The sequence below is a fragment of the Martes martes genome (genome assembly GCF_963455335.1).
Source record: "Martes martes genome assembly, chromosome: 3".
NCBI classification, from domain to species: domain Eukaryota; kingdom Metazoa; phylum Chordata; class Mammalia; order Carnivora; family Mustelidae; genus Martes; species Martes martes.
This window is the reverse complement of record NC_137890.1, coordinates 93,785,876-93,813,757: the sequence shown is the minus strand read 5'-3', so window position 1 is coordinate 93,813,757 and position 27,882 is coordinate 93,785,876. Positions and strand designations below refer to the sequence as shown.

The window sequence follows — 27,882 nt, the reverse complement described above, 5'->3', positions numbered from 1 at the left end:
AGTATTATAGACTAATCTGAGCAAAATTTGCAAAATTTCCACACAAATTATTAACAAATTGAAACTATATATGCATGTACAAAAATACTCTTAACGTGTTTATACCAAGTTAGGTTAATTTTGAGAATATAAAGTATAAAGGAAAAAATCCATATGATCAATTCCCCAGCGTATTAAAAAACAAAAACATAGTGCACTAGAAATAGGAAAGAATTTCCATAAACTGCTAAAAGATATTTACAAATACCTAAGGCATACATCATACCTAGAAATGAAATACTAAAAGTTGTTGGTGGTGTTTCCCATTTAATTATTGACCACTTACGTTTCCAGTTTTTAATCTCACTCTTTCTATGGTTTGCCAGTAGTTTTGTTGACTTTTTTTTAAAGATTTTATTTATTTATTTGACACAGAGAGAGAGAGCAGAAGTAGAGAGGCAGGCAGAGGGAGAGGGAGAAGCAGGCTTCCCGCTAAGCAGGGATTCCCGCCCAGCAGGGATGCTGGGCTTGATCCCAGGACCCTGGGATTGTGAACTGAACTGAAGGCAGCAACTTAACCAACTGAGCTACCCAGGTGCCCCAATTTTGTTGACTTTTGCTAAAATCTCCTGCGTAGGAACTATTTTCAGTTCCTCTTTGTAGGATCTGTCAACTTTGTTCTGTGTATGCTTAAACAGCTTTACTGAGATATACTTCATATTTAAAGTGTACAGTTCATCCTTGTCATTGTACAATTCAGTGGTTTTTGGTATATTGCAATATTAAATTTTGAATATCGTAATATATATAACATAAAATTTACCACTTTAACCATTTCTGAGGGTACAGTTCATTTGCATTGATTACATCACACTGTTTTGCAGCCATTACCACTGTTTCCAAAACTTTTTCATCACTCCAGACAGAAACTGTGTAACCATTAAATAGTAATGTCCCATTTTCCCCTGGCACCAAATCTGTGGGTTTGTGTATTCTGGATATCTAAATGAAATCATACAATATTTGTTCTTTTATATATGGCTTGTTTCATTTAGCATAATGTTTCGAGATTCCATGTAGTATGTATCAGAACTTTATTCCTTCTTATTCTTGAAAAAATGTTCTTTGTATAGATAAACCACATTTTGTATATCTGTTCAACTATTGATGGACACTTGGGTTGTTTTTACCTTCCACCTCTTGTGAATAATGTTGCAATGAATAGTAGCATACAAGTATGTAAATACTTGTTTTCAATTCCATGGGGTATATACCCAGGAGTGTAAATGCTGGATCATGCTTTTAGCTTTTAAGGAACTACAAAGATATTTTCCATAATGGCCGCACCATTTCACATTCCAGCCAGCATTGTTTAAGAGCTCCAATTTCTCCATATATTTGCCAACACTTGTTATTTTCCACTTTTTTTTTTAAGATTTTATTTATTTATTTGACAGACAGAGATCACAAGTAGTCAGAGAGGCAGGCAGAGAGAGAGAGGGGAAGCAGGTTCCCTGCTGAGCAGAGAACCCAATGTAGGGCTTGATCCCAGGACCCTGGGATCATGACCTGAGCTGAAAGCAGAGGCTTTAACCCACTGAGCCACCCAGGCGCCCTTAATTTCCACCTTAAAAAAAATCGTAGCCATCTTAGTAGGTATGAGGTAGTGATTTTTTTTTTTTAAATTGTGGCTTACACTGTATTTTTGGAATTACGCGGATGCGTAAAAGTTAAGAATTGGTATATTGTTTTGGTAAATTGCACCTTTTATCGTTATGTAGTGTAATGATTTTCTTGATGCTTAGCAGTGTTTTTAAAAATCTATTTTATTTGATGTATGAATTTCTACCAGGTTTCTTTGATAGGTATGATTGGTATTTGCTTTCTTAACGATTTCCTGTCTTTTAACTTTTAATCTTTTTATGAGTTTACTGGCCTTTTGTCTATCTTCTTTGTAGAAATGTCTATTCAAATTCCATGCTCATTTTATAATTATTTGCCTTTTTATAATGAGTTTTAAGAATTCTTCATATCTTCTGGATTCATGTCACTCATCAGATAAGTAATTTACAAATAGTTTCTCGCATGCCATAGGTTGTCTTTTCATTTTCTTAATGGTATCCTTTTTTGAAACACCAAAACTTTTTTTATCTTTAATGAATTACAGTTTATTTTTTTCTTTTGTCACATGCTTTTGGTGTCCTATCTGAAATACCATTTCCTTGGCCATGGTCACAAAGATTTAGTCCTGTTTTCTTCAAAGGATTTTATGGTGGTAACTATTAATTTTATGCCTATGGTCCATTTGGAGTTCACTTTTTATATGGTGAGAGGTAGGGATCCAGTTTCATTCTTTAGCCTGTAGATATCCAGTTGTCCCAACACCATTTTTTAAATTAAGTTTTTAATTTTAATTTTAGTCTGGGTACAACATCGTGATTCAGCAGTTCTGTACATTACCCGATGCTCATCACAGTAAGTGTACTCTTAATCTCCATCACCTTTTTCACCTCCCACCTGCCTCCCTTCTGGTAACCATCAGTTTGTTCTCTGTAGTTAAGAGTCTGCTTCTTGATTGGTCTCTATCGTTCTCTTCCTTTCCCCCTTGCTCATTTGTTTTGTTTCTTAAAATCTGCATATGAGTGAAATAATACAATATTTCTCTTTTTCTGACTGACTTATTTCACTTAGTATTATACACTCTGGCTCCACACATGTTGTTGCACATGACAAGATTTCATTCCTTTTTCTGGCCGAATAATATTCGTGTGTGTGTGTGTGTGTCCTCTTCTTTATCCATTCATTTATCAGTGGACATTTGGACTGCTTCCATAATTTGACTATGTAAATAGTGGTGCAATAAATACAGGGTTGTGGGGCAGTTGGGTTGCTCAGTGGGTTGAGCCTCTGCCTTCGGCTCAGGTCATGATCCCAGGGTCCTGGGATCGAGCCCCACATCAGGCTCTCTGCTCAGCGGGGAGCCTGCTTCCCCCTCTCTCTGCCTGCCTCTCTGTCTACTTGTGATCTCTCTCTCTGTGTCAGATAAATAAGTAAAATCTTAAAAAAAAATAAATACAGGGTTGTGCATATATCTTTTTTTCTTTTTTTGAGAGAGAGCGAGCAAGAGTTTTTTAATTTTAGCCATGATTTGCATTCAAATGGTAATGAGTGATGTTGACAGTCTTTTCATATATTGTTGGCCATCTGTATGTCTTCTTTGAGAAATGCCTATTCACATCTTTTGTTCATATTTTAATTGGATTATTTTGGCTGTTGAGTTGTATCATTTTTTAAAAATACTTTGGATACTAAGCCTTCATCGGATACGTCATTGCGAATACAGTCTCCCATTCAGTAGGTTGCCTTTTAGTTTTGTTGGTTGTTTCCTTTGCTGTGCAGAGCTTTTTATTTTGATGTAGTCCTAATAGTTTATTTTAGCTTTTATTTTCCTTGTCCCAGAAGACATATCTAGAAAAATGTTGCTACGGCTGATATCGGAGAAATTACTGCCTGTCGTCTCTCTTAGGATTTTTATGGTTTCAGGTCACACATTTAGATCGTTAATCCATTTTTTTAAAAGATTTTATTTCTTTTTATTTGAGACAGAGTAAACAGGAGCAGGGAGTAGTGGGGCAGAGGGGGAGGGCGAAGCAGGCTCCAGACCCTGGGATCATGATCTGAGTCAAAGGCAGACACTTAACCCACTAAGCCACCCAGGCATTCCTCTTTAATCCATTTTGAGTTTATTTTTGTGTGCGGTGTGAGAGCATGGTCCCAACACCATTTTTTGAATGGACAAAATCATTCCCATTTGCGTTCTCTTGACACCCTTGTAACAAACCCATCCGTGGTAAATGTAAGAGTTATTTTTCTGGACTCTCAATTTTATATTATTTTCTATTTTCAGTATCTCCCCTTATATGAACACAACATTGTTTTAATTCCCTAGTTTCATAATAAGTTTTGAAATTGAGAAATATATTTCAACATTTGTTTTTCTCTTTCAAGATTGTTTTAGTTGCAGACACATTTAGGACTTTTGTGTCCTGGTAGTGGATTTACTCTTGTCATTCTAAAATGTCTGCTTTGTCTCTGGTAAGTTTTATTTTCTCATTTCAGTTTATTTTATCTGATATTAATATATGCACTCATCTTTTCTTTTGATTCATGTTTACATCGAATATCTTTTCCATCACTTACTTTCAACCTACCAAATCTTTATATTTGGAATTTCTTGGAGACAGCATACAGTTGGGTCATGTATTTTGTATCTTTTCTGCCTGCCAGTCTCTGAGTCCTCGTTGAAAATTGCTTTTTTCCAGAGAAGACTTTCATGTGCCTTTGCCAGTGAGTTGAGGGTACCATCATCCCAGGATCTCTTGTATTTTTCACTTGGGGTTCTCAGACCACATTGTAGCATGAATTCTGACCAGGTAGGCAAGTTATACTTTTACTTTTTAATTTCTTATATTTTTCTGTGCCATTCTACATGGTATGATTTTTGTTGTTGTTGTTTACTTTTACCAATATAAAGTTTGTGGGTCTCTTGTATTTCCAACCTGAATGGGCCCTGGTATCACTTTTGATTCCCATATGTATCCTTTGGTTAAAGTAGAAGCTAGAAAACATAAGGGCTGGAAATTGACTTTAGCATTTTTGAATAGCTAGGCTTCCTGATTTCACTTTGTTTTGGATTGTTGTTTCTACCTTTTTTTTTTTTTTTTTTTAAATATTAGCTCAGTAACAGATTAGAGTAACAGATCAGAGTGGTTATCCTTGTCTTCATCTTAGAGGAGGAGCTTTCAGCTTTTTCAACATTGAGTACGATGTTCATCATGGGTTTTTCATATGTAGCCTTTATTATGTATGTTTCTTCTATGCTCACTTAGTGTCGAGACTTTTTTTATCATAATTGGATGTTGAATTTTGTCAGGTGCTTTGTCTGCATCTATTAAGATGCCCATATGATTTTCATCCTTTGTTGATGTGGTGTATCACTTAGATTGATTTACAGATGTTGAATTATTCTTGTTTCCCTGTAATAAATCCCACTTCGTCCTGGTTATGATCCTTTCAGTATATTGTTGAATTCAGTTTGCAAATATCTGCTGTTGAGGATTTTTGTATCTGTGTTCATCAAGGATTACCGGCATGTTTGTTTTGTTGTTTTGTCTTTGTCTCATTTTGATATTAGGAAATCTGGCTCCATAAAATGATTTTGGAAGCATTCCTTCCTCTTCTTTTTTTTTTTTTTTTTTAAATAATTTGAGAAGGCTAGGTACTGAGTTTTCAACGTTTGGTAGAATTCACCTGTGAAACTCTCTGGTCCTGGGCATTAGGGTTTTAGGAGTTTTAAAATTACAGATTTAATTTCAATACTTACAGTTAGTCTATTCAGATCTTTTATTTCTTTGTGATTCTGTCTTTGTAAGTCATTGTTTTCAGGAATTTATCCATTTCTTCTAGGTTTTACAATTTGTTGGCATATACTTGTTTGTAGTAGTCTGTTATCATCCTTTGTATTTCTGCAGGGTCAATTGTAACATCATCATTTCTGATTTTATTTGCCCCCCCCCCCTTTTTGCATGGGTTCTGTTAGAGATTTATTATTTTTTTAAAGAACCTGTTAGTTTCATTGGTCTTTTCTGTTTTGTTTTGTTTTTTTTTTGAAGTCTGTTTCATTTCTTTCTTTAAGATATTATTTATTTGAGAAAGAGCGAGCGAGAGAGCGTGCACAAGTTGGGGTAGGGGCAGAGGGAGAGGGAGAAGCAGACTTCCCGCTGAGCAGGTAGCCCAATGCCAGACTTGATGCCAGGTCGCTGGGATCATGACCTGAGTGGAAGGCAGGCTCTGAACGACTGAGCCACCCAGGAGATTTATTTCTGCTCTGATCTTTACTATTTCCTTCCTTCTGCTAACTTTGAGCTTTGTTTGTTGTTCTTTTTCTGGTTCATTTAGGAGTAAGATTAAATTGTATATCTGGGACTTTTTTTCTTCTTTCTTTAGGTAGGCCTTTATTACTGTTAACTTTCCTCTTAGAAATGATTTTGAGGCATCCCATGGATTTTTGAAGGTTGTGTTTCCATTTTCATTTGTCTCAAGGTATTTTTTTGTTTCTTTTTTGATTCTTTGTTCACCCATGGTTTGTTTAGTAGTGTGTTGTTTAGTCTACACATATTTGTATTTTTTCCTGTTTTCTTCTTGTAATTGATTTCTAGTTTTATACTGTTGTGGCTAGAAAAGATGCTTGATACGATTTTAGTCTTCTTGAATTTATTGAGACTTGTTTTGTGGGCCAACATACTATTTATCGTAGAAAATGTTCCATGTGCACTTGAAAAAAATGTGTGTCAAAGTGCTCTGTATATATTTACTCAGTTAATCTGGTCTAATGTGTTGTTTAAGGCCACTCTTTCCTTATTGATTTTCTGTCTGGTTGATCAGTCTTTTCCATGTAAGTGGGGTAATGAAGTTCCCTACTATTACTGTGTTATTGTCATTTTCTCCCTTTTTGTCTGTTAGTATTTGCTTTATACATCTAGGTGCTCCTATGTTGGGTCAGTAAATATGTGTTAATGTTGTATTTTCTTTTTGAATTTACCCCCTTTTATCAAATGCCCTTCTTTGTGTTTTGTTACAACAAACTTTGCTTATGTGGTTTCATTTTATTTTCTCCCCCTTTGAGTAAGGAGGTATTTGTATGCTCTTTCTCCTTCATTCTGTTAATGTTACATTATTAATTATGTGTTTAGTTTTTGTGATATTAAATCCTCCCCAGAATCTTTTAATCTTTTTTATTGTGATGTCAAATGCAATTTGCTAGTATTTTTGAGATTTTTGCATCTCTATTCATTAATGTGATTTGCCTTTATATGTTCTTTTACTGTTTTATTACCCTTTGAAGTAGAATCATAAAAGTAATTGGGTAACATTTCCTGCTTTTCTATTCTTTGGAATGGTTTAGGTAAATGAAGATTATGTATTCTTTGAAGGTTAGAACTTCACAGATATCATAATGCTTTATGTGCCCTTTAGGTATGAGATTTTAAACAGCTTACTGATTTCCTTTCATTGTTTTAGGTCCTTGTGCTCTATGTGGTTCTATTTTGCATTTTTGTTTTTGTTAGTTTATTGTTATTATTAATTTTTTTAAAGATTTATTTATTTATTTATTTATTTGACAGACAGAGATCACAAGTAGGCAGAGAGGCAGGCAGAGAGAGAGGGAAGCAGGCTCCCCACTGAGCAGAGAGCCTGATGCGGGGCTCGATCCCAGGACCCCGAGATCATGACCTGAGCCAAAGGCAGAGCCTTTAACCCACTGAGCCTCCCAGGCGCCCCTATTATTATTATTATTCAGTCTTGTTAGAGGCTTGTGTGTCCTTAATTTTTTCAAACCTTGTATAAGTAATTTGGGAGTATGGTGAAGTGTTGATTTGTGGGGTTTTTTTTAAATATTTTTTATTTATTTAACACAGAGAGATCACAAGTAGGCAGAGAGGCAGGCAGAGAGAGAGAGGGGAAGCAGACTCCCCGCTGAGCAGAGAGCCCGATGTGGGGCAGGACCCTGAGGTCATGACCCGAGCCGAAGGCAGAGGCTTAACCCACTGAGCCACCCAGGTGCCCGATTTGTGTTAAGTTTTATTCTTTCCATATGAAAATCTGGTTGGTTCACTGGCATCTTATCGATTATTACTTATTGATTATTACTACTACTTTAGTAGTAGTCTGTTGGAAATAAAGTTTGTGTGGGTCTGTTTTCTGGCCTTTTTCCCCTACACAATGGATCTATTCATCTGTCTTTGCCAATCAACACTGTCTTATTTTAGCTTTATAATAAGTCTTTGTATTAGAGAAAATCCTTTTATATTTTTAATGATTTTACTCATTAAGTTTATAGTTTTTATAGTTCTTTTATTTGAAGTTTTAGAAGAAATGTAATTCAGCTTTCCCGACTTCTGCTCTTGATTCCATTGGTGTTTTATAATTTTGGATTATGACCTTGTCTTCTGATAAGCATTATCTCTGCGAATCGTCTGTAGTCTGGGTTAAGGATGTGTTCCTTAAAGGGTGTTTTATTTTCACCCAGGCTAGTATTCTATCATAATTACTCACCTTTGGGAATCTACAAGCAATAAATGATATAAACTCAAACTTTAGACCCATGTGAGGGCACCCTTGTGTTTGTGAATTTTTAGGGTGGATGTTTCCTCTTCAGGGGGATCCCAGGTAGAGGCAGAAACACTTCTTTAATTTCATCCTGGGCTGGTGGGAGGATTTTTTTCTCCCTTAGTCTATCTTTCATTAATAATGTCACCATCTGAGTTTGGAGTTTCAGTGGGAAAGTCTTAGTCCTGTATCTTAACCCTGTTTGAGCCCATGGCCTACTCATTGTTTCACCTGTGTGTGATAAACTTAAATTGCTTATTCTTTTTTAAAAAATACTTACTTTCCATGAAGAACATGCATGTGTGCATGAATGGGGAAGGGTAGAGGGAGGGGGAGTGAATCTCCTTCGCTGCTGAGCAAGGAGCCCGACATGGGGCTCAATCCTACGACCCCAGAATCACAACCCAAGCAGAACTGAAGAGGCAGGCACTCAACCGACTGAGCCATCCAGGCGCCATGACTCCTCACTTTAACAAGCCTTTCCACGGCAGTCCTAGCACAGCTTTTAAGTGTTCTATTTCCTCCTTTTTCCATGCTGTAGGCGTCTTTTCAGCCCAGCTATACAATTAAAGGAATGTTTATTACATTTTATCCAGCATCTCTAGGGATTTTGTTGTAAAGAGTTCTTAGATTATCTACTCTGCCATATTGCTGGAAAGGAAAGTTGGTATTTTTAAATGGGTTATACAAAGCAATTGCATATTTTCAGCTTTAAAAATTTTCCTTTCAGATGGGAAGATTAAGTATAAATAGTCTTCCATTGCTGATAATGGCAAAATAATTCTATAAAACAGTATTTTTTAAATTTTTTTATTATTTTTTAAAGATTTTATTTATTTATTTGACAGACAGAGATCACAGGAGGCAGAGAGGCAGGCAGAGAGAGGAGGAAGCAGACTTCCTGCTGAGCAGAGAGCCCGATGCGGGGCTCGATCCCAGGACCCTGGGATCATGACCTGAGCTGAAGGCAGAGTCTTTAACCCACTGAGCCACCCAGGCGCCCCTATAGAGCATTATTTTTATAGTGCCTGTAAGCATTGCTCTTGGGCTGGATAATTTGGGTAGAATGTATGTTTTGCTACTACCTGTGTGATCTTTAGAAATCTGTGTTTATTTTCTGTGTCTCAGTTTCTTCATCTTTAAAGAGTCTTAATAGGACCTACCTCATAGAGTTGTCATGATAATTAAATGAATCAATACATGTTCACTTACAATAGTGTCTGACACAGCAAGTGTTCGGTAAGTGTTGGCTATCTCTATTGTTAATTATTACTCACTTTGCTAGCCATAATTCTTACATCTCTTTATGCAGAACCTTTTTTCTGACTTCTGTATAGGAAAAGAAAGCAGTTTTTTAACTGTAGAAGGTATAGTTTACATTTGGAGTACCATAATATTTGTTTCCTTCCTCTTGTTTTAAAAATTCATTCCAGGCCAAATAAAGAAGTTCTTGAGATGCCTGGGTGGCTCATTTGATTAAGTGTCTGCCTTCAGCTCAGGTCATGATCCCAGGGTCCCAGGATTGAGTCCCACATTGGGTTCCTTGCTCAGCAGGGAGACTGCTTCTCCCTCTGTCTGCTGCTCCCCCTACTTGTGTGCATGCTCTCTCTCTCTGTCTCTCTCTCTCGAAATAGATAAATAAAATCTTAAACAAAAGAAAAAAGAAAAAACAAGAAACCTTAAGGCCCTACTAAATTTTAATTTTAAATTCAGTAAGTTATCTCCATTTCTTGTCAACATCGTTGTATTTGTTATCTCTTAAAGTTTATGTTATCTGTTAAGAATCTCTCCTCACTTTAGACTCCTAATGAAAATCCTTTCCCATTGTGTATACTTCATCCAGGGATATAACCAAAGTCCATCCTCTAAGAGCAATATGCCTTTGACCTAAACATTATGGAAATAACTTTCCTGCAGCCCTTCAGTGTTCCAACTTGCTAACCTCTTATGCAGTTGTCTTTTTCTTATGTGAAAATATTCCTCTTTTTCACCTTCAGGAGAACATCTTTAGAAACAAGGGACCTCAGAAATCATCAAATTTTGTTTTCAGATATTTTAAAGTGTGGATTCCTTTCTTTTTCTGCCATGAAGTTACACGTACACTCGTATGGGGGTGGGTGGATGGGTGATGGATCAGTTACACTTACTGTTGTTGAAGCCGGAAGCCTAAATTTGACCTTTCCTCCCTTAATACACAGATGAATTAGACTATTCCCATAGGTTAGAGTTGATGGAACTGGCCTAGGTAGAAACAGAATTCACCCAGGGCTACATATTAATTGCCCAAATAAGGACGTGACCTATTTATTATTTCTGTTTTACTCTACTACCTACCCTCCAAAGGATTTTTCTCTGCCATAGGTTTTGTAGTGCTGCAGCTTGGTGTTTTCTTATAAACTTGTCTAACACATTTGTCTTTGTGCGTGGCCTGCCAACAGGAATCTCAGTTTTGCCTGGCAGTTGTTAGTGACTTAAAGTTCTAGTGATAAACCTAGATAAGTTCTGTTAGGAGCAATTTCTTCATCTTTAAGGGAACTGTTTATAGTAAGTTAGTTTCTGTGCAGATGTACTACTATCCTGTGGAGATTTTCTCAAATGCCTTGTTGTTTAACTGGTCCTCTTATGAAGTCAGAAACTGAAGAACCAGGAATGCTTGCAAAGGGACTTAAAAGCTATATAAACTTAATTTTTTTTCTGTAGGCCATTTTGTCATTCATTTATTCAATTACCAAATATATTTTTATTGCCTTCTTTGGTAGTCACTGTTCTGCCTACTGGGGATTTTGGTACATGTCAAGGTTCTCCATCAGCTGTTTCCTTACTCTTTCTTCTGACCCTGGGCAAAGACATGGCTTCAGTATTTTTTGCTCTCTGTGTTTGAGTCTAGTTTCCACTCTGTGGGTGAGGGCTGTGTTGAGGCCTCCAACTTTTGGCCACACCATTCTCCATTTTAAAATCTGTAACACAGAGTTGAGATGTATAAAAAATGCTAGTGGCCTGCCACTTCTGTGGAGATTCTGTATTCCTTGACTAGGATCTAGAATCTAGTATCTAAACATAGCAGGATTCCCATCTTGTTGGCCACACTGAAATGGAACTTGCATAGTATTGGCCTGGAAGGAAGAGAGAGAAAGTGGATCATGGCTCAAGTGCAAAAGACTCCCTATTCTTACCAAGATTTAGTACAGTTTTTTGGAATAAATGCTGTTTCATTTGTTTTATGCTCTTACCACAATTCCTTTAAGATGTTAAATTGTGGGTTTGTGTGTGGGGTTTTTGTTTGTTTGTTTGTTTGTTTGTTTTAGTTATTTTCCGTAGCAGTAGTTGTTTTGCTGGGGACTAGGTCAATGGAACTGCTTTCAGGGCATCTTTACCTGGTTGATTTTGAACATTGAACCAGCCTTGCATCTCTGGAAAACCTCACTTAGTCATTGTGTATAATCCTTTAAGGATTGCCCAATTCTTTCTATTAATATTTTGTTGAGGAATTTTGCATTTATGTTCACGAGAAATATTTGGTTATAGTTTTCTTTTTTTGTACTTTGGTTTTGATGTCTGCTTATACTGGTTTCATAGAGCAAGTTGATTCTCTGGTGGTAGGTTGAGTAGAATTGTTCCTTTTTTAATATAATTTTTAAGAAACGATTTTATTTATTTATTTGAGAGAGGAGAGCATGCACAGGCAGGGGGAGGAAGAAAGACAAGCGCACTCTACACTGAGTGTGGAGCCAAATGTGGGGTTCATTCCCATGACCCTGAGACCATGACCTGAACTGAAATCAAGAGTGGGACACTCAACCCACTGAGCCACCCAGGCACTCCAAGTGGAATTGTTCTTAATTCTTATTTAAATGTTTCTTAGAATTCTCCAGTGAAATCATTAGGCCCAGGAGACTTCAGTTTTGGGGAGGTGTTTTTGTTTGTTTGTTTTAAGAGTTTTTTGTTGTTGTTGTTGTTGTTGTGTTTTGTTTTGTTTTGTTTTTTTTAGGTATACTTCCATTAAAACATAATTATGCAGGGCACCTGCGTGGCTCAGTCAGTTAAATGTCTGCCTTCGGCTTAGTAGTTTTTTGCTTTTTGAGGCATTAGTTTATTTCATCCGAATGGTCAGATGTATATGTATAGATATGTTTCTTTAATTTACTTACCTTGTAAATGTTTTTGGAGTGTGTAGTGACATCCTTACTTTTAATTCTGTAATTGGTGATTCTCGTATTTTATTTTCCTTTACCACTCTTCCTAGAAATTTCTCAGTTTTATTGATCTTTTCAAGAACCGGATTTCCATAGAGTTTTTTTTTTTTTTTTTAAAGATTTTATTTATTTATTGGCGGGGGAGAGAACGCATGCACAAGCGGGGTTGGGGGTGTGACGGGCAGAGGGAGGGGGATATGCAGACTCTCCACTGAGCAGGGAGACTGGCTAGGGGCTCAATCACAGGACCCCCAGGAATTATGACTGAGCCAAAGGCAGACACTTAATTGACTGAACCACCCAGGTGCCCCTCCATAGATTTCTGCTCTTAACTTGTGTTTTACTCCCTTCCTTCTGTTTATTTTGCTCTTTTTCTAGTTTTCTTTAGGAGGGAGTTAAGGCTGTTGACTTGACACCTTTTCTAATGTAAACATTTAGATTATAAATTCTCTTTTCAGCACACTTTAGTCAAATTTTGACACATCATTTTCTTTTTTCCGGGTTATTGTACTTTACTATTTCCCTGAGTCATCTTTATCCTCTGGAGTATTGAAAAATGTTTTCTTTAATTTCTAAGAGTTTACTTTCTAATTTTTTCTTAACTTTCTGTTACTGTTTACTGTTTTTATTGATTTCACTGAGATTATAGAGGACTGATTTTAGTTTTCAGTTTGGTAAGGTTTATTTATTGACCCAGGATATGGCCTGTCCTATGAATGTTCCGTAGACAATTGAAAAGAATGAGCATTCTGATTGTTGACTAGAGAGTGTTCTATACATGTCAGTTGGATCCTGTTAGTTGATGTATTGTTGAATTCTTCTGTATTCTTGCTAATTTTCTATTTAATAACTCTAGCAGCTGCTAAATATTTGACATTGCTGGTTATATTTGTGCTTTTTCTGTTTTCTAATTTTCTCCCCACTCTATTTTTATTTCATTTCCAACGATGTTCTTTTGTGCATAAATATTTTCAATGTCTTTTTTTCTAGTAAAATTATTTGCTCTTAAGTGTACTTTTTAAAATTAATGTTTGCATGATATATCTTTTCCTATCCCTTTGCTTTCTATTTACATATATTCTCTTTGAAGTTTTAATTTTTTTTAAAATAGTAGGTAGTTAGATCATGTTTTTTTCCTACATGTTAATCTCTGCCTTTACATTCATCTGTTTAGACCATGTACTTTCATGTAATTATTTACACGTTAGAGCTTAGGTGTGCTATTTTATTACTTTCTGTCTGTTAAATTTTTTAATGTTTTTTTCTTCTCTTTCTAATAGAGTATGTGAGCACTTTTTAGAATCACTTTTATTTGAGTATTTTTGAGAGTATACTTTTGCGTAGCTTTTTTTGGTGGTTGCTCTTGTGGTTTTATATATACAAACTACAGTATTGTAGTTGACATTGAACAACATGGGTTTGAACTGCATGGGTCAATTTGTATGCAGAATTTTTTAGATAAATACAGTACAGGACCATAAATGTATTTTTTAAAATGATTTTCTTAACAACTTAGTATTTTCTTTTCTCATCTTACTTTATTATAAGAATACAATATATAATCATATAACATATAAAATATGTGTTAATTGACCATTTTTGTTATCAGTAAGGCTAGTGCCCAGGAGGCTATTACTAGTTAAGATTTTGGGGAATTAGGAGTTATATGCATTTTTTCATCTGTGGGGCAGGCGGTGGAAGTTGGCACCCCTAATCCCTATGTTGTTCAAGAGTCAACTGTATATTGGTAACAATATTTTACTGCCTTAAGTGAAGTAAGAAATTCTTACCTGCCTCTAGGGACCTTTACCTCCCCCCCCCCACTGCTTTTATAATTGTCTTAATTTTTTTCTCTACCTACATTGGGCAGCATGTGAGATAAAGTTAAAATGTTTGCTTTTTTTTTTTTTTTTAAGATTTTTATTTATTTATTTGACAGATCACAAGTAGTCAGAGAGGCAGGCAGAGAGAGGAGGAAGCAGGCTCCCCGCTGAGCAGAGAGCCCGATGCGTGGTTCGATCCCAGGACCCCGAGACCATGACCTGAGCTGAAGGCAGAGGCTTTAACCCACTGAGCCACCCAGGCGCCCCAAAATGTTTGCTTTTAACCGTCAAATATAATTTAATCCTACAGAGAAGCATAGGCCTTTATATTTTTCCTAGTTTCTCCCACTCTTTTGCTCTTTCTTTTTTGTTTTTCTATGTTTCTCCATATTATTGTTTCCTTTCTGGCTTGGAGAACTTCTTTTAGCTATTCCTTTAGTGATGGTCTGTTAGTGATAAATTCTCTTGAATTTCTCTTTTTCTGAGAATGTTGTTATTTACCTGTCATTCCTATATCATATTTTCTCTTAATAGAGAATTCTGTATTGATAGTTCTTTTAGCACCTGGAAAATATTATGTACAACTTCCTTCTATCTATTCTAATTTGAATTGTCAGTCCCTATGTGTAAATATCTAATTCTTTTTCTAGTTACTTTCAAGATTTTTTCCTTTTTCTGTTTTTTTTTTTTAATTTTTTAAGATGTTATTTATTTATTCTAGAGAGAGAGAGAGAGAGAGAGTGAGCGCGTGAGCGCACAAGTTGGGGGAGGAGCAAAGGGAGAGGGATAGACAGACTCCACTGAGCACAGAACCCCAGGCAGGGCTCGATCCCATGACCCCAAGGTAACAACCAGAGCAGAAACCAAGAGTTGGATGTCCATCTGACTGAGCCACCTAGGCATCTCTCTTTTTTTCTTTTGTTTTTAGTAGTTTGTTCATGATGTGTTGCAGTATATTTGTTTGGATTCATTTTCTTTGGGATTCAGTTGGATTCTTGAATTTGCGCTTTTACTTCTTGGAAAATTTGTGACAATTTTATCTAGTATTTCCTTAAATATTTTATTGTCCTGAAACTCTTTTCTCTTTTAGGGACTCTAGGGACAAGACTGTTATATCTTTTTTCATTATCCCTTTCAGTGTCTCTGAAGGTCTGGTTATTTTCTTTTTTTCAGTCTATTTTCTTTCTCTTATTTAGATTGGGTAATTTCTATTCATCTGTCTTGAAATTCATTGATTGTTTTCTTCTCATTCATGCTGTTGAGCACATCAAGTGAGTTTTTATTCCTATACTATTTTTTTCACTTATATAATTTCCTTTTGGTTCTTTTTTCTTTAAGATTTTTAAAAAATATATATATTTAGATAGAGTGAGCACATAAGCAGGGTGGAGGAAGGGGATGAAGTAGGCTCTCTGCTGAGCAGGGAGCCCAATATGGGGCTCGATCCCAGGACCCTGAGATCATGACCTAAACCAAAGGCAGACATTTAACTGACTGAGCCACCTAGGTGGCCCTCCTTTTGGTTCCCTTATATTTCTTCACAGAAATATTCTGATTAATTTTTTTCTTTTTTAAAAACAGCATTCATTAGTGGCTCATTGAAATGTTCTTAGGATGGCTGCTTCAGTGTTGGCATCTTTTGATTGCTTTTTCTCACTCTGGTTGAGATTTCCTGGGTTCTTTGTATATGAATGATTTTAGGTCATATTCTAGACATTTTGGGGCAATGTTTTGTGAGACTCTGGATCATATTCAGTCTTTTATTTGCAGGGAGTCACCTTCGTAGCATACAGCCCCTGACCTTCTTTTGTTGATTGTGGTTGTAATGATAATTTGGTTTCCAGAACCTTTGTATTATTATTTTGTTTTGCTTTGTGTATATGTTTGTCCAGAGACTTGACTGAAGGCCATGCATGTAATCCACACTATAATTGAGTTTTTAAATCTTTTGCTCTTTTAATTTTGGTTAGTTTTACATGAAATCCAACATGGGTATCTATTATTGCAGGATTTAACTGTTCCTTTTTCATAGTTATCTCCTCTCCCAAATAGCTCTCCTTTTTTCAGTTTGATAGATGCCATGTGCTATAGCATAACATGGCTATAGATGCCATGTGTTAGTGGAAGTCTAGGCTTCCCTCTTATGTTCTGATGTCTCCACTAGTGAGGAAAGCCAAACACTGCCTGTTACCATGAAGCTGAAGTGAAAGTTCAACAGTATACTCAGTTTCTGCTGATACCACCACTAAGGAGTAACGATGTCTTGTAGCTTGCCTTTGGTTGGCAGAAAGTAAACCAGGCTTCCCACTGGCCCCCAGCTAGTACCAGGAGGCATGTGGAACTCTAGGCTTTCTACTTGATTTCCATGACACTACTGGAGATGGGCTCAGTTTTTCCATTGGGTTTGGCAGGAGTAGGGTCAGTCCCTGGGTGGCTCAGTTGGTTAATTAAGCATCTGCCTCTTGGTTTCAGCTCAGGTCATGGTCTCCGTTGTGAGATTGAGCCTTGCGTTGCAGAGTCTGCTTGAGAGTAAATCCCTCTTCCTCTTCCCTCCCTGCCATGTGGGCGTGTGTGATCTCTCTCTCTCTCTCCTCTCTCTCTCAAATAAATAAATAAAATCTTAAAAAAAGAAAAGAAAAGAAACCCTTGTTTTCCTGGTCATTTGGCTAGGGAAAACAGGTTTGTTGGTTGGTTTGTTTTATAGGCTCCTTGTCCAGCGTGGAGTCCATTATGGGACTTGAACTCACAACCCTCAGATTAAGAGTTGGATGCTTAACTGAGTGAGCCAACCAAGCAACCTATGAGAGCAGGCTTTTTTTTTTTTTTCTTGGCCTGTTTTTATTAGTTCCTGTTGGCATTTCTGAGTTGTAGGAATCTCTAGAACCAAATCTATGATGTATGGGAGATGAAAGCAAAACTGATGACTCAGAAAAAAATAATCCATACATTTGGAAATAAATCCATATATTTGTGGTCAACAGGTTTTTGACAAAGTTACCAAGATGTATTCAGTAGGGAAAGAATAGTTTCTCCAACAAATGGTGTTTGGACTAGTGGATGCCCACATGCAAAAGAATGAAGTTGCGCCCCTTTCTAGGTATATACCTACCATATATGAAAATGAGCTTTAAAAGGTGAAAGAACGACATGTTAAGAGCTAAAACCATAACAGTTTCAGAAGCAAATACATAGGTAATTTTTCATGACCTTGGATTTGGCAGTTAATCCATAAATACGACCTCAAAATAAATAAATTTGGCTTCACAAAAATTTAAAACTTTTTTGTGTATCCAAGTATATATATGATCAAGATACCTACAAATGGGAGAAAATATTTGCATCCAGAATATAAAAAGAACTTACAGAACTGAACAACAAAATGATCATCAACCCAGTTTTAAAAATGAGCAGAAAGGTGCCTGGGTAGCTCAATCAGTTAAGTGTCTGACTCTTGATTTTAGCTCAGGTCATGATCTTAGGGTTGCGAGATTGAGACCTCCACATTGGGCTCCATGGTGGACATGGAGCCTGCTTAACAGTCTCTCTTTCCCTCTGCCCACCCCCCCCCAAATAAAATAGGCAAAGAACTTGATTAGATATTTTTCCAGAGTTGTACAAATGACCAATAAGCACATGAAAAAAATCCTCAATATCATTAGTTTTTATGGAAATGGAAATCAAGATCACGTTGAAGTATTACTTCGTAACTACTGGGATGGCTTTAATCAAAAGAATAGAAAATAACAAATGTTGGCAAGGATTTAGAGAAATTGGAATTTCACACATTGCTGGTGGGAATATAAATTGCTACAGCTGCTGCAGTCAGGAGTTTTTAGTACCTCAAAAAGTTAAACATAATTTCCATATGCTCCAGCAGTTCCACTTTGTACCTACCCAGAAGAATTGAAAGCAGTGTTCTTGGTAGCATGATTCACAGTACCCAAAAGTGGAAACAATCCAGATGCCATCAACTGAAAAATTATGATATATCCATATACTAGAATATTACTTAACCATTACAAAAAGGAAATTAAGGGTGGATACATGATACAACATGGATAAACCTTGAAAACAGTATGCTAAGTGAAAAAAGCTAGACACAAAAGGTTATATATGTTTGGTTCCATTTATATGAAATGTCCATAATAGATAAATCCATAAAGCCAGGAAGCACATGAATGGTTGCCAGGAGATGGGGAGGGATACTGTTTAATGGTTACGGTACTTTTTTTGGCGTGATGAAATGTTTTGGAACTAGGTAGAATGATGATTGCACAATATTTTCAGTGTATTAAATGCCACTAATTTGTACAAAATGGTTGGTTTTAGATTGTGTGAATTTTACCTCAATGAAAAGAAATGAAAAGAAAAAAGGAGTTCCCTTGCCCCGCTGCCACTTTCTTTTCACCTTTCAAAGTTTTCTTATTTTTAATCTGTTTTTTGTTTCTTTGTTTCACTTAGCTGAAGGTATAGGGAGGAATACATCTACTCCGTCTTGTCTCTAAAAGAATACATTAGACTCCCCTTAGTAGCTTTTTTTTTTTTTTAATACTTTTACTTATTTATTTGACAGACAGAGATCACAAGTAGGCAGAGAGGCAGGCGGGGGGTGGGGTGGGAAGCAGGCTCCCTGCTGAGCAGAGAGCTGGAAGCGGGGTTCGATCCCAGGACCCTGAGATCATGACCTGAGCCGAAGGCAGAGGCTTAACCCACTGAGCCACCCAGGCACCCCCACTTAGTAGCTTTTTAAAAGACTAATGCTTGATTTCCATCCTGGATTTTTTCTTTTTTCTTTTTTTTTTTCCGTTTTATTAATATATAATTTATTATTTGTTTCAGGGGTACAGGTGTGTGATTCATCAGTCTTACACAATTCACAGTGCTCACGATAGCATATACCCTACCCAGTGTCCATACCCAGCCAGTCCTTCCTCCTGCCCTCCACCATGCCAGCATCCCTCAGTTTGTTTCCTGAGATTGAGTGTCTCTCATGGTTTGTCTCCCTCTCTGGGTACATTTTGTTTCATTTTTTCCTCTCTTCCCCTATGATCCTCTGCCTTGTTTCTCATATTCCATGTATCAATAAGATCATATGATAATTGTCTTTCTCTGATTGACTTATTTCACTTAGCATAATACCCTCTAGTTCCAGCCACGTTGTTACAAATTGTGATGTTTCTTTTTTGATGGCTGCATAATATTCCACTGTGTGTGTGTGTGTCTCACCTCTTCTTTATCCATTCGTCAGTTGATGGACATCTAGGCTCTTTCCATGTTTGGCTATTGTGGGCATTGCTGCTATAGACATGGGGGTGCATATGGCCCTTCTTCTTCTTCTTCTTTTTTTTTTTTAAAGATTTAATTTATTTATTTGACAGACAGAAATCACAAGTAGGCAGAGAGGCAGGCAGAGAGAGAGGAGAAGGCAGGCTCCCCGCTGAGAGAGCCTGATGTGAGGCTTGATTCCAGGACCCCTGGATCATGACCTGAGCCAAAGGCAGAGGCTTCAACCCACTGAGCCACCCAGGCGCCCCGCATATGGCCCTTCTTTTCACAACATTTGTATCTGGGGTACATACCCAGTACTGCAATTGCTGGGTCATAAGGTGGCTCTATTTTCAACTTTTTGAGGAACCTCCATACTGTTTTCCAGAGTGGCTGCACCAGCTTCCATTCCCACCAACGGTGTAGGAGGGTTCTCCTTACTCTGCATCCTTGCCAACATTTGTCGTTTCCTGACTTGTTAATTTTAGCCATTCTGACTGGTGTGAGGTGGTATCTCATTGTGGTTTTGATTTGTATTTCCCTGATGCTGAGTGATATTGAGCACTTTTCCATGTGTCTGTTGGCCATTTGGATGTCTTCTTTGGAGAAATGTCTCTTCATGTCTTCTGCCCATTTCTTGAATGGACTGTTTGTTCTTTGGGTATTGTTGAGTTTGATTTCTTTACAGATTTTGGATACTAGCCCTTTATCTGATATGTCATTTGCAAATATCTCCTCCCATTATGTCAGTTGTCTTTTGGTTTTGTTGACTGATTCCTTTGCTCTGCAAAAGCTTTTTATCTTGATGAAGTCCCAGTAGTTCATTTTTACCCTTGCTTCCCTTGCCTTTGGCAATGTTTCTAAGAAGAAATTACTGTGTCTGAGATCACAGGTTGCTGCCTGTGTTCTCAAGGACTTTGATGGATTCCTGTCGCACATTGAGGTCTCTCATCCATTTTGAGTCTTTTTTGTGTGTGTGGTGTAAGGAAATGATCCAGTTTCATTCTTCTGCATGTGGCTGTCCAATTTTCCCAACACCATTTGTTGAAGAGACTGTCTTTTTTACCATGGGACATTCTTTCCTGCTTTGTCAAAGATTATTTGACCATAGGGTTGAGGGTCCATTTTTGGGCTCTTTATTCTGTTCCATCGATCTATGTGTCTGTTCTTGTGCCAGTACCATAGTGTCTTGATGATGACAGTTTTGTAATAAAGCCTGAAGTCCGGAATTGTGATGCCACCAGTTTTGCTTTTCTTTTTCAATATTCCTCTAGCTATTCTGGGTCTTTCTAATTCCATACAAATTTTAGGATTATTTGTTCCGTTTCTGTGAAAAAAGTTGATGATATTTTGATAAGGATTGCATTAAATATATAGATTGCTTTAGGTAGCATAGACGTTTTTACAATATTTGTTCTTCCAATCCATGAGCATGGCATGTTTTTCCATTTCTTTGTGTCTTCTTCAGTTTCTTTCATGAGTATTCTATAGGTTTCTGAGTACAGATTCTTTGCCTCTTTGGTTAGATTTATTCTTAGGTATCTTATGGTTTTGGGTGCCGTTGTAAATGGGATCAACTCCTTAATTTCTTTCTTCTGTCTTGTTGGTATGTAGAAATGCAGCTGATTTCTTTGCCTTGATTTTCTATACTGACACTTTACTGAATTTCTGTATGAGTTCTAGCAGTTTTGGAGTGGCGTCTTTTGGGTTTTCCACATAAAGTATCATATCATCTGCAAAGAATGAGAGTTTGACTTCTTCTTTGCCAATTTGGATGCCTTTTATTTCTTCTTGTTGTCTGATTGCTGAGGCTAGGCCTTCTAGTCCTATGTTGAATAGCAGTGGTGATAGTCATCCTGGACTAATTTAATGAGAATTAAATTGAGAGGGGTGGGAGAGGTAAGTTGTGTCCATATGAAAAATACTTACATGTTATTCGAATGACAGCCACCATTGTGAAGCACTCTTTGAAGCACATGTTTTCTGCCACCAGTGAATTTTGCAAGCTTTTTGACCCAGTCTGGCCAGTAAGACATGAAGGAAAGTTCTCTGTAAGATAACCTTACAAAGAAGGTTGGTTTTTTGTACATTCTCATGTATTGGTATGAATTTTGAAATTGCTATGACCATCTTGTTAACAGCCTACAAAGACAGTTAATACCAGGAATGCATCACTTTCCAGTCACAATTTAAATGGAAGAATAAAAACAATAAGACAAATGATGAAGATATATGCATGAGTTAATGTGGCAATAATATACAGTTACAAAAATACCCTGTTAATAGCCTGAAAGCAGAAGCCATCTCAGAGGTTTTCCTTAATGGCATCTTATTTATTTATTTAATTTATTCATCATTATTATTATTTTAGAGAATGGGGGGAGAGAGAGGAAGAGAGGGAGAGAGAGAATCTTAAGCAGACTCCACACCAGCACAGAGCCTGAAGCGACACTCAGTCTCACGACCCTGCGATCATGACCTGAGTGAAAGTCAAAGAGACAGATGCTTAACTGACTAAGCCAACCAGGCAGGCACCCCAATGTCATCATACTTATTATATTGCTCTTTGAGCCATCGGAACTAAAGTTAGACTTTTTTTTTTTTTTTAAGTTTGTTTTTTTAATAATCTCTACACTAAATGTGAGGCTCAAACTTATGGCCCAGAGATCAGAGTTGCATACTCTACGGACTTAGCCAGCCAGGCTCCCCAAATCAGGCTGATTTTTAAGTAGTATGTTAACACATAAACTCTTTATCCTGAATCAAGTCATTGTTTTAGAAGTAGTTGCCAATTTAATAGAAAAGAACAAAAGTTCAGGAGCTCAAAAATCTGAAAGTGTATGGACTACCAGTGTTGATTTCCTTTTGTTTTTCTTCTAGAAACATGATCAGGGGCAAGTTCTTTTGGATATAGTCTTCAAGCATCTTGATTTGACTGAGCGTGACTATTTTGGTTTACAGTTGGCTGACGATTCCACAGACAACCCAGTAAGTTTAAATTGTTGTATTTTGTTTCATTTTACTTTTTCTCTCTGTTCATAATATAAAGTCCTTTCTGATTTATAATGTTTACTAATCTGATTAGTAAGGTTTTTAAAAAGGATTTAATTAGAATGATTAGAGGTGATTCTTTTGCCTTTGTTCCTCATTTCCTTGATGTTTTAATTTGTAAAGATTTTTCCTTAAGGTTTTTGTAATTATGTCAGTTTATAAATCTAGTGCCAGTTTCTTTATTTGTGTGTCTCAGACAACTGAAATGTAAAGCTAACTCATGGTACTTGACTGAAAGAGAAAACTGGGCATAAAGGTTAAAATATTAATGCAGTATTAAAATATTGAAGTAAAATATTTTAAAATGTTAATGTATCTTATTCTTACATAAATTAGCCTCCATTAAAATACAATCAGGTTTTTGTGGCATTCATGTCAATCTGTTTGTAACTAAAATTCTTAATTTGTTAAATGTAAATTTTCCAAGTGGGAAGACTCTAAGGATACCCTCCCAAATCAGACAGAGATTAAATTTCACAGCTCTACATTTCTTAGGCATTAAGTTACTTAGATTGTTACCAATTCTTTAATAGTTCCAATCATGTTTCTTTTTGTTGGAAAAAAATCACGTTATAGAAAAAGAAGATAGTGTGTGATGAATAAGAGAAATGTTAAATTTTTTGAAAATATATATGCTTATGCAGATAGGGTCTTTTACAAAATAATCTGGTATTCTTTTGATTAATACAGGAGAGTGACTATTTTGAAGGAGACCTTTTGTATATATAGTTTAGAGGATTGAGATCAGTGCTTTAGAAATGACTTTGTAAAGGCATATTAATAAAATGGCTATAGAAAATAAAATAACTCTTATGTGAAAAGTAGAGTTTCTGTCTCTTGTTCTGTCTCTCTCATAGTCAGAATCTTAGGTTCCTGAATGGTTAATGGGAAGTAAATACGAGATGTTATATATTACTTTTTCTTGGCATCATTTACTGGTGTTGTATGAAAAACTGAGGGATGATGTGGATAAAAGAGAGCAAGAGCCAGCTAGTCTCAGTGCAAGGAAGTCCTTTTGTACTGAACTCAAATGAAAACAAACTTTTCCTCTAAGTTGATACCTTCACCAGAGACTGGAGCCTCTACAGGAGCCTAGAGGAGGAGGAGTATTTCTTGATAAAAAATACACGTGAAAATGGAAGTGAGTAGAAATGTCAGTAATGCAGTCTTTTCCAGAAAGATAAATTGTGAGCCCAGCAAATTCCCTAGAGGTGTCTGTTATCCCTCCCTTTGTGGAATGTTGAGCTAAAAAATAAATAAAGAATTCTTAGATTATCTTGCTCACAGTTCTAGGTCCAACCCTTTAGCTGGAAGTCTGTCTGTAGATTGATCAGAGAAGTGATAAGACAACAAAGGAGAAAGAGTGGCTCCTTATCACCATTGTCTGCCGTGAGTGTGAAAAAACCATCACTTGTGACACAATATTCTAGAAGAGCTAATACTGACATCACATATATTGTAAGAGATAAGAAATCCTGTTATGTACATTTGTATACAGTAAGACATTTTTATTCTAAGGCAATTACAGCAGAGTGAATATGGGGAAGCAGAGGTATTTTTAGCTGGGTTGATCTTTTTCCAGTCCCCTGCTTTTACTTATTTTGTCTTACATTTCTGTCTTGAGCTTTCCTTCCCAAATGAGATATATTCCTAGGCCCAAGAGTCCAATTGTTAATGATCTAAAATAATTCTTAGCCAAAATTTAGAATTAAAATTTCAAAGACCCAGAAGAAGCCTTAGAAATTATCTTGTCTAACACCCTAGTTTTCATAAGATATTATCCCAATCCAGTGGGATAAAGCCCAAGTTACTTGCTGCCATTAATGAAACTAGTTGTAGGTCTTACAGCTCCCCATATAGGTCTTTTCCACGTTACTACAATTTCAGCATTTAAATATTCAGAACAATCTGTGAAATGCCAAAATGCCATGAAAGGGCCTGTAGATAGCACAAATGTTGTAAGTAACGTCCTATTTCTGATTGTCAGTATGAAAATACACCATCAAGACTGAGGATAATTAATGGACTGACAGAGGCATGCCATTCTGAAAAAGGGAAGGAAGTAAGGGGCTAACATTTATAAAACATCTATTATGGACTTGTTTGTAAGCCAAATTCTCAATTTTATGAATTTATCATTAAAATATTTTTAGGATGAAAAATTGAGGCTTACAAAACCTGTCTAATGACATAGATAATTACGTAGCTGAGAAAGGATTTGAACTTGTATCTGGCTCCAAAGCGTATCTCTCCTTACTATAAAATATTGCTTTTCAAGAGATGACAATATATAGATGCACAGGACTTACAAAAATGAACATGTTGAGGAGAGGAGGTATCTGTGCAATATAATTGCCAGCATAGGGGCACCTGGGTGGCCCAGTGGGTTAAAGCCTCTGCCTTTGGCTCAGGTCATGATCCCAGGATCCTGGGATTGAGCCCCGCATCAGGCTCTCTGCTCAGCAGGGAGCCTGCTTCCCCCTGTCTCTCTGCCTTCCTCTCTGACTACTTGTGATCTCTGTCTGTCAAATAAATAAAATTTTTTTAAAAAATTGCCGGCATAGATCTAAAGGAATTTGATTATGTTCTATAAGAATTAATCCTTGTCAGTCCTTAGTTGAGATTTTTTTCATTTCATAGTTTGTTTAGTTAATATATACCTGTATATATGTATGTATTTTTAAAAAGATTTTATTTATTGGGGAGAGAGCAAGAGAAGGAGAGAGAACATGGAGAGATAGAGGGAGAATCAGACTCTCCACTGAGCAGAGAGCCTGGTATGGGGCTTACTTTCAGGACCCTGAGATCATGACCTGAGTGGAAGGCAGACACTTAACTGACTGAGCCACCCAGGTGCCCCTGTAATATATGTGTTAGTTATATATGTAGTGTGTTGTGTGTGTGTGTGTATAATGGTTTTATAGATCAGAGCTAATATTCCCTTAGGCACGTAAACATTGAGATTAATTTAATTGGACTTAACAATTGGTAAACTTAAAAAGCACCAAATGTTTTATTGTGATCTTGTACATTAAAATATGGACTCATAGTAGGTTATCCTTTTCCTTACAGTCTTCCTGGGTAATGAGTTCCAGTACAACAAACAAAATTACTTAAAAGCTTTGACTTTTCAAAATTTCTTCTGTTTTAATGAAAACCTATTTATCACAGCTTTAGCTTTTAGTATAATGTATGGTTTAATAGTAGTATTCAGTGAATTTTTATTGAGTGAGCAAAATAATGAGTAATGTGGTTACAATTATACATAATTTCTTTATAAGCACTTAAAGGTGGCTCTTCCTGATTGGCCTTTATCAGTACAGTATTCATTGGAACCCTCCAATTATATTGTTTGTGTGCATTAATTTTTTAGTTTTCTGGGGTTTTGTCCCTAAAGTGACTTAGTGTCCACTAGTGTGGGACAAAGAGTAGATTATCAGCTATTGTTGACTTGTTCTTTCTACAGTTTCATCCTTCTGATGCTTTGTTTTGTGGTTAGGATCTTTTACTGTTTACTACTATTTCTGTATTCCCTAACCTTGTGGCTTCCAAACCTAACTTATATCAGAACCACCTGGATACGTCTTAAAATACAGATTTCTGGGCCCTATGCCTAGAGTTCTTGATTCAGGAAGTCCGGTGTGAATGAAGCTCAATAATTTTCACTGCAGAAAAATTCCGCTTATAATAATGCTGCTAATCCAAGGAACCATGTTTTGAAAATCACTGCTCTAACCCAATAGGCTAACTAAGATTATTATTATTATTTTTTAAGATTTTATTTATTTATTTTACAGACAGAGATCACAAGTAGGCAGAGAGGCAGGCAGAGAAAGAGGGAGGGAAGCAGGCTCGCTGCTTCACAGAGAGCCCGATGCGGGGCTCGATCCCAATTTGAGGACCAGAAAGAAAATTTTAATAATCAGTGGAATATAGAGCAAGGGGAAAAAGTGGGCCTAAGATGAAGTTTGGGTATGCCAGATCATGGAATATTTTTTAATCTGTAAGATTATACTCACCTAAAGATTTATTTATACAAGTTACATAAGACTTTTATTTTAGACATACCACCCTGGTTACAGTGTGGCCAGTGGCATATAGAATTGCAAACTGAAGATTTTGGGAGATGGGAGCCTCCTGGCATCAGAAAGCAAGGCAAAGAGTGTCTTTGTTATCCAATTTCAAGTAGATACCCTACTTCTGGTTCCCTTACTCTCTTGTTTAATTTCATTTCATTTTTCATTTTCATTTCATTTATTTGTGTGTGTGTCTGTGTGAGAGAGAGAGGGATAGACATTGTTCCATGGATTGCTTTAAGGTAAGCTTTCACACATTTTGAAATGCTGTGTTTATGTTATTTAAAAATATTTAAGCATCCTATTTTGAAAAACATAACGTTTCTGTAGCAAGATGGCAAACTGAGTGTACATTACTAGCATGTATTCAACTTACTGTGGGGACACCTGGGTGGCTCAGTTGGTTAAGCATCTGCCTTTGGCTCGGGTCATGATCCCGGGGTCCTGGGATTGAGCCCTGCATCCCATTCCTGTCTCAGTGGGGAGCCTGCTTCTCCCTTTCTCTGCCTGCTGCTCCCCCTGCTTGTGCTCTCTGTCAAAAAAATAAATAAAATCTTTAAAAAAAAAAAACCGAAGGTACCGAGAAGTGAAATAACTTGTTCAAGATCATAAAGTTAATGAATGGGTGGAGTTCCAGAGGTGTTCCTAATTCAGTGGTGAGCAAGGTGTGGTTGGGTAGGGAGGCTGTGGAAACTTCAGGGGATTGTTGGGAGGAGGTCCGCTTTAGAAGCAGGGAGGTGGGTCAGCTCATTCCCTACCCACAGGCCATGTGGTAAAAAATTAGTAATATTTACCCCTAAGTTTACCATGTGTGAGTGCTTGAATTAGAGAGGCAAGTCAGTGTCCCAAAGGACTGGTGACACCCAGTGAAATGAAAAAAAAAAAAAAAAAATGCCCTTTGCCCAGGAGACTAGCTAACTATAATATCCTACTGGCAGCATAATCTGTCTGTCTGTCACCAACTACTAGAGTCAAGCTGTATATCCTGTCTCTTCTCCACAAGTAGGCAGACACGTAAAAATTTCATAAAGGAGCTTGCAGGGAATTTTAGCCTTAAAAATAAGCACTCAACAAAATAGATACCAACATTTGAGGAAAGCCTACAGAAAGAGAACCACTGAAATCAGCAAATTTTACACTTATGGAAATGGGAAATATGTAAAATAGAAATAATGGAAATATTTATAAAATATTTATAAAAATAGAAGTAGTGTCATTCTTAGTTAATGTGGAGATGATATGAGTTTTTATATGGAAAGCACTTAGAACATGATTGAAGCATAGTAAATACTTGATAAATATTAATTTATCAGCAAACAAATGAAA

General features: G+C 36.7%; 1 protein-coding gene across 2 annotated transcripts in view; it reads left to right on the top strand.

Annotated features, from left to right (window-relative positions):
* The window catches only part of PTPN4 (protein tyrosine phosphatase non-receptor type 4), a 217,572-nt gene that overhangs the window by 71,252 nt on the left and 118,438 nt on the right, over positions 1-27,882 (top strand). For both annotated transcript variants that reach the window (XM_080798231.1, XM_080798232.1), the window contains exon 3: positions 22,310-22,417. In XM_080798231.1, the coding sequence (XP_080654357.1) occupies positions 22,310-22,417 (108 nt within the window). The remainder of the gene's footprint in view (positions 1-22,309; positions 22,418-27,882) is intronic.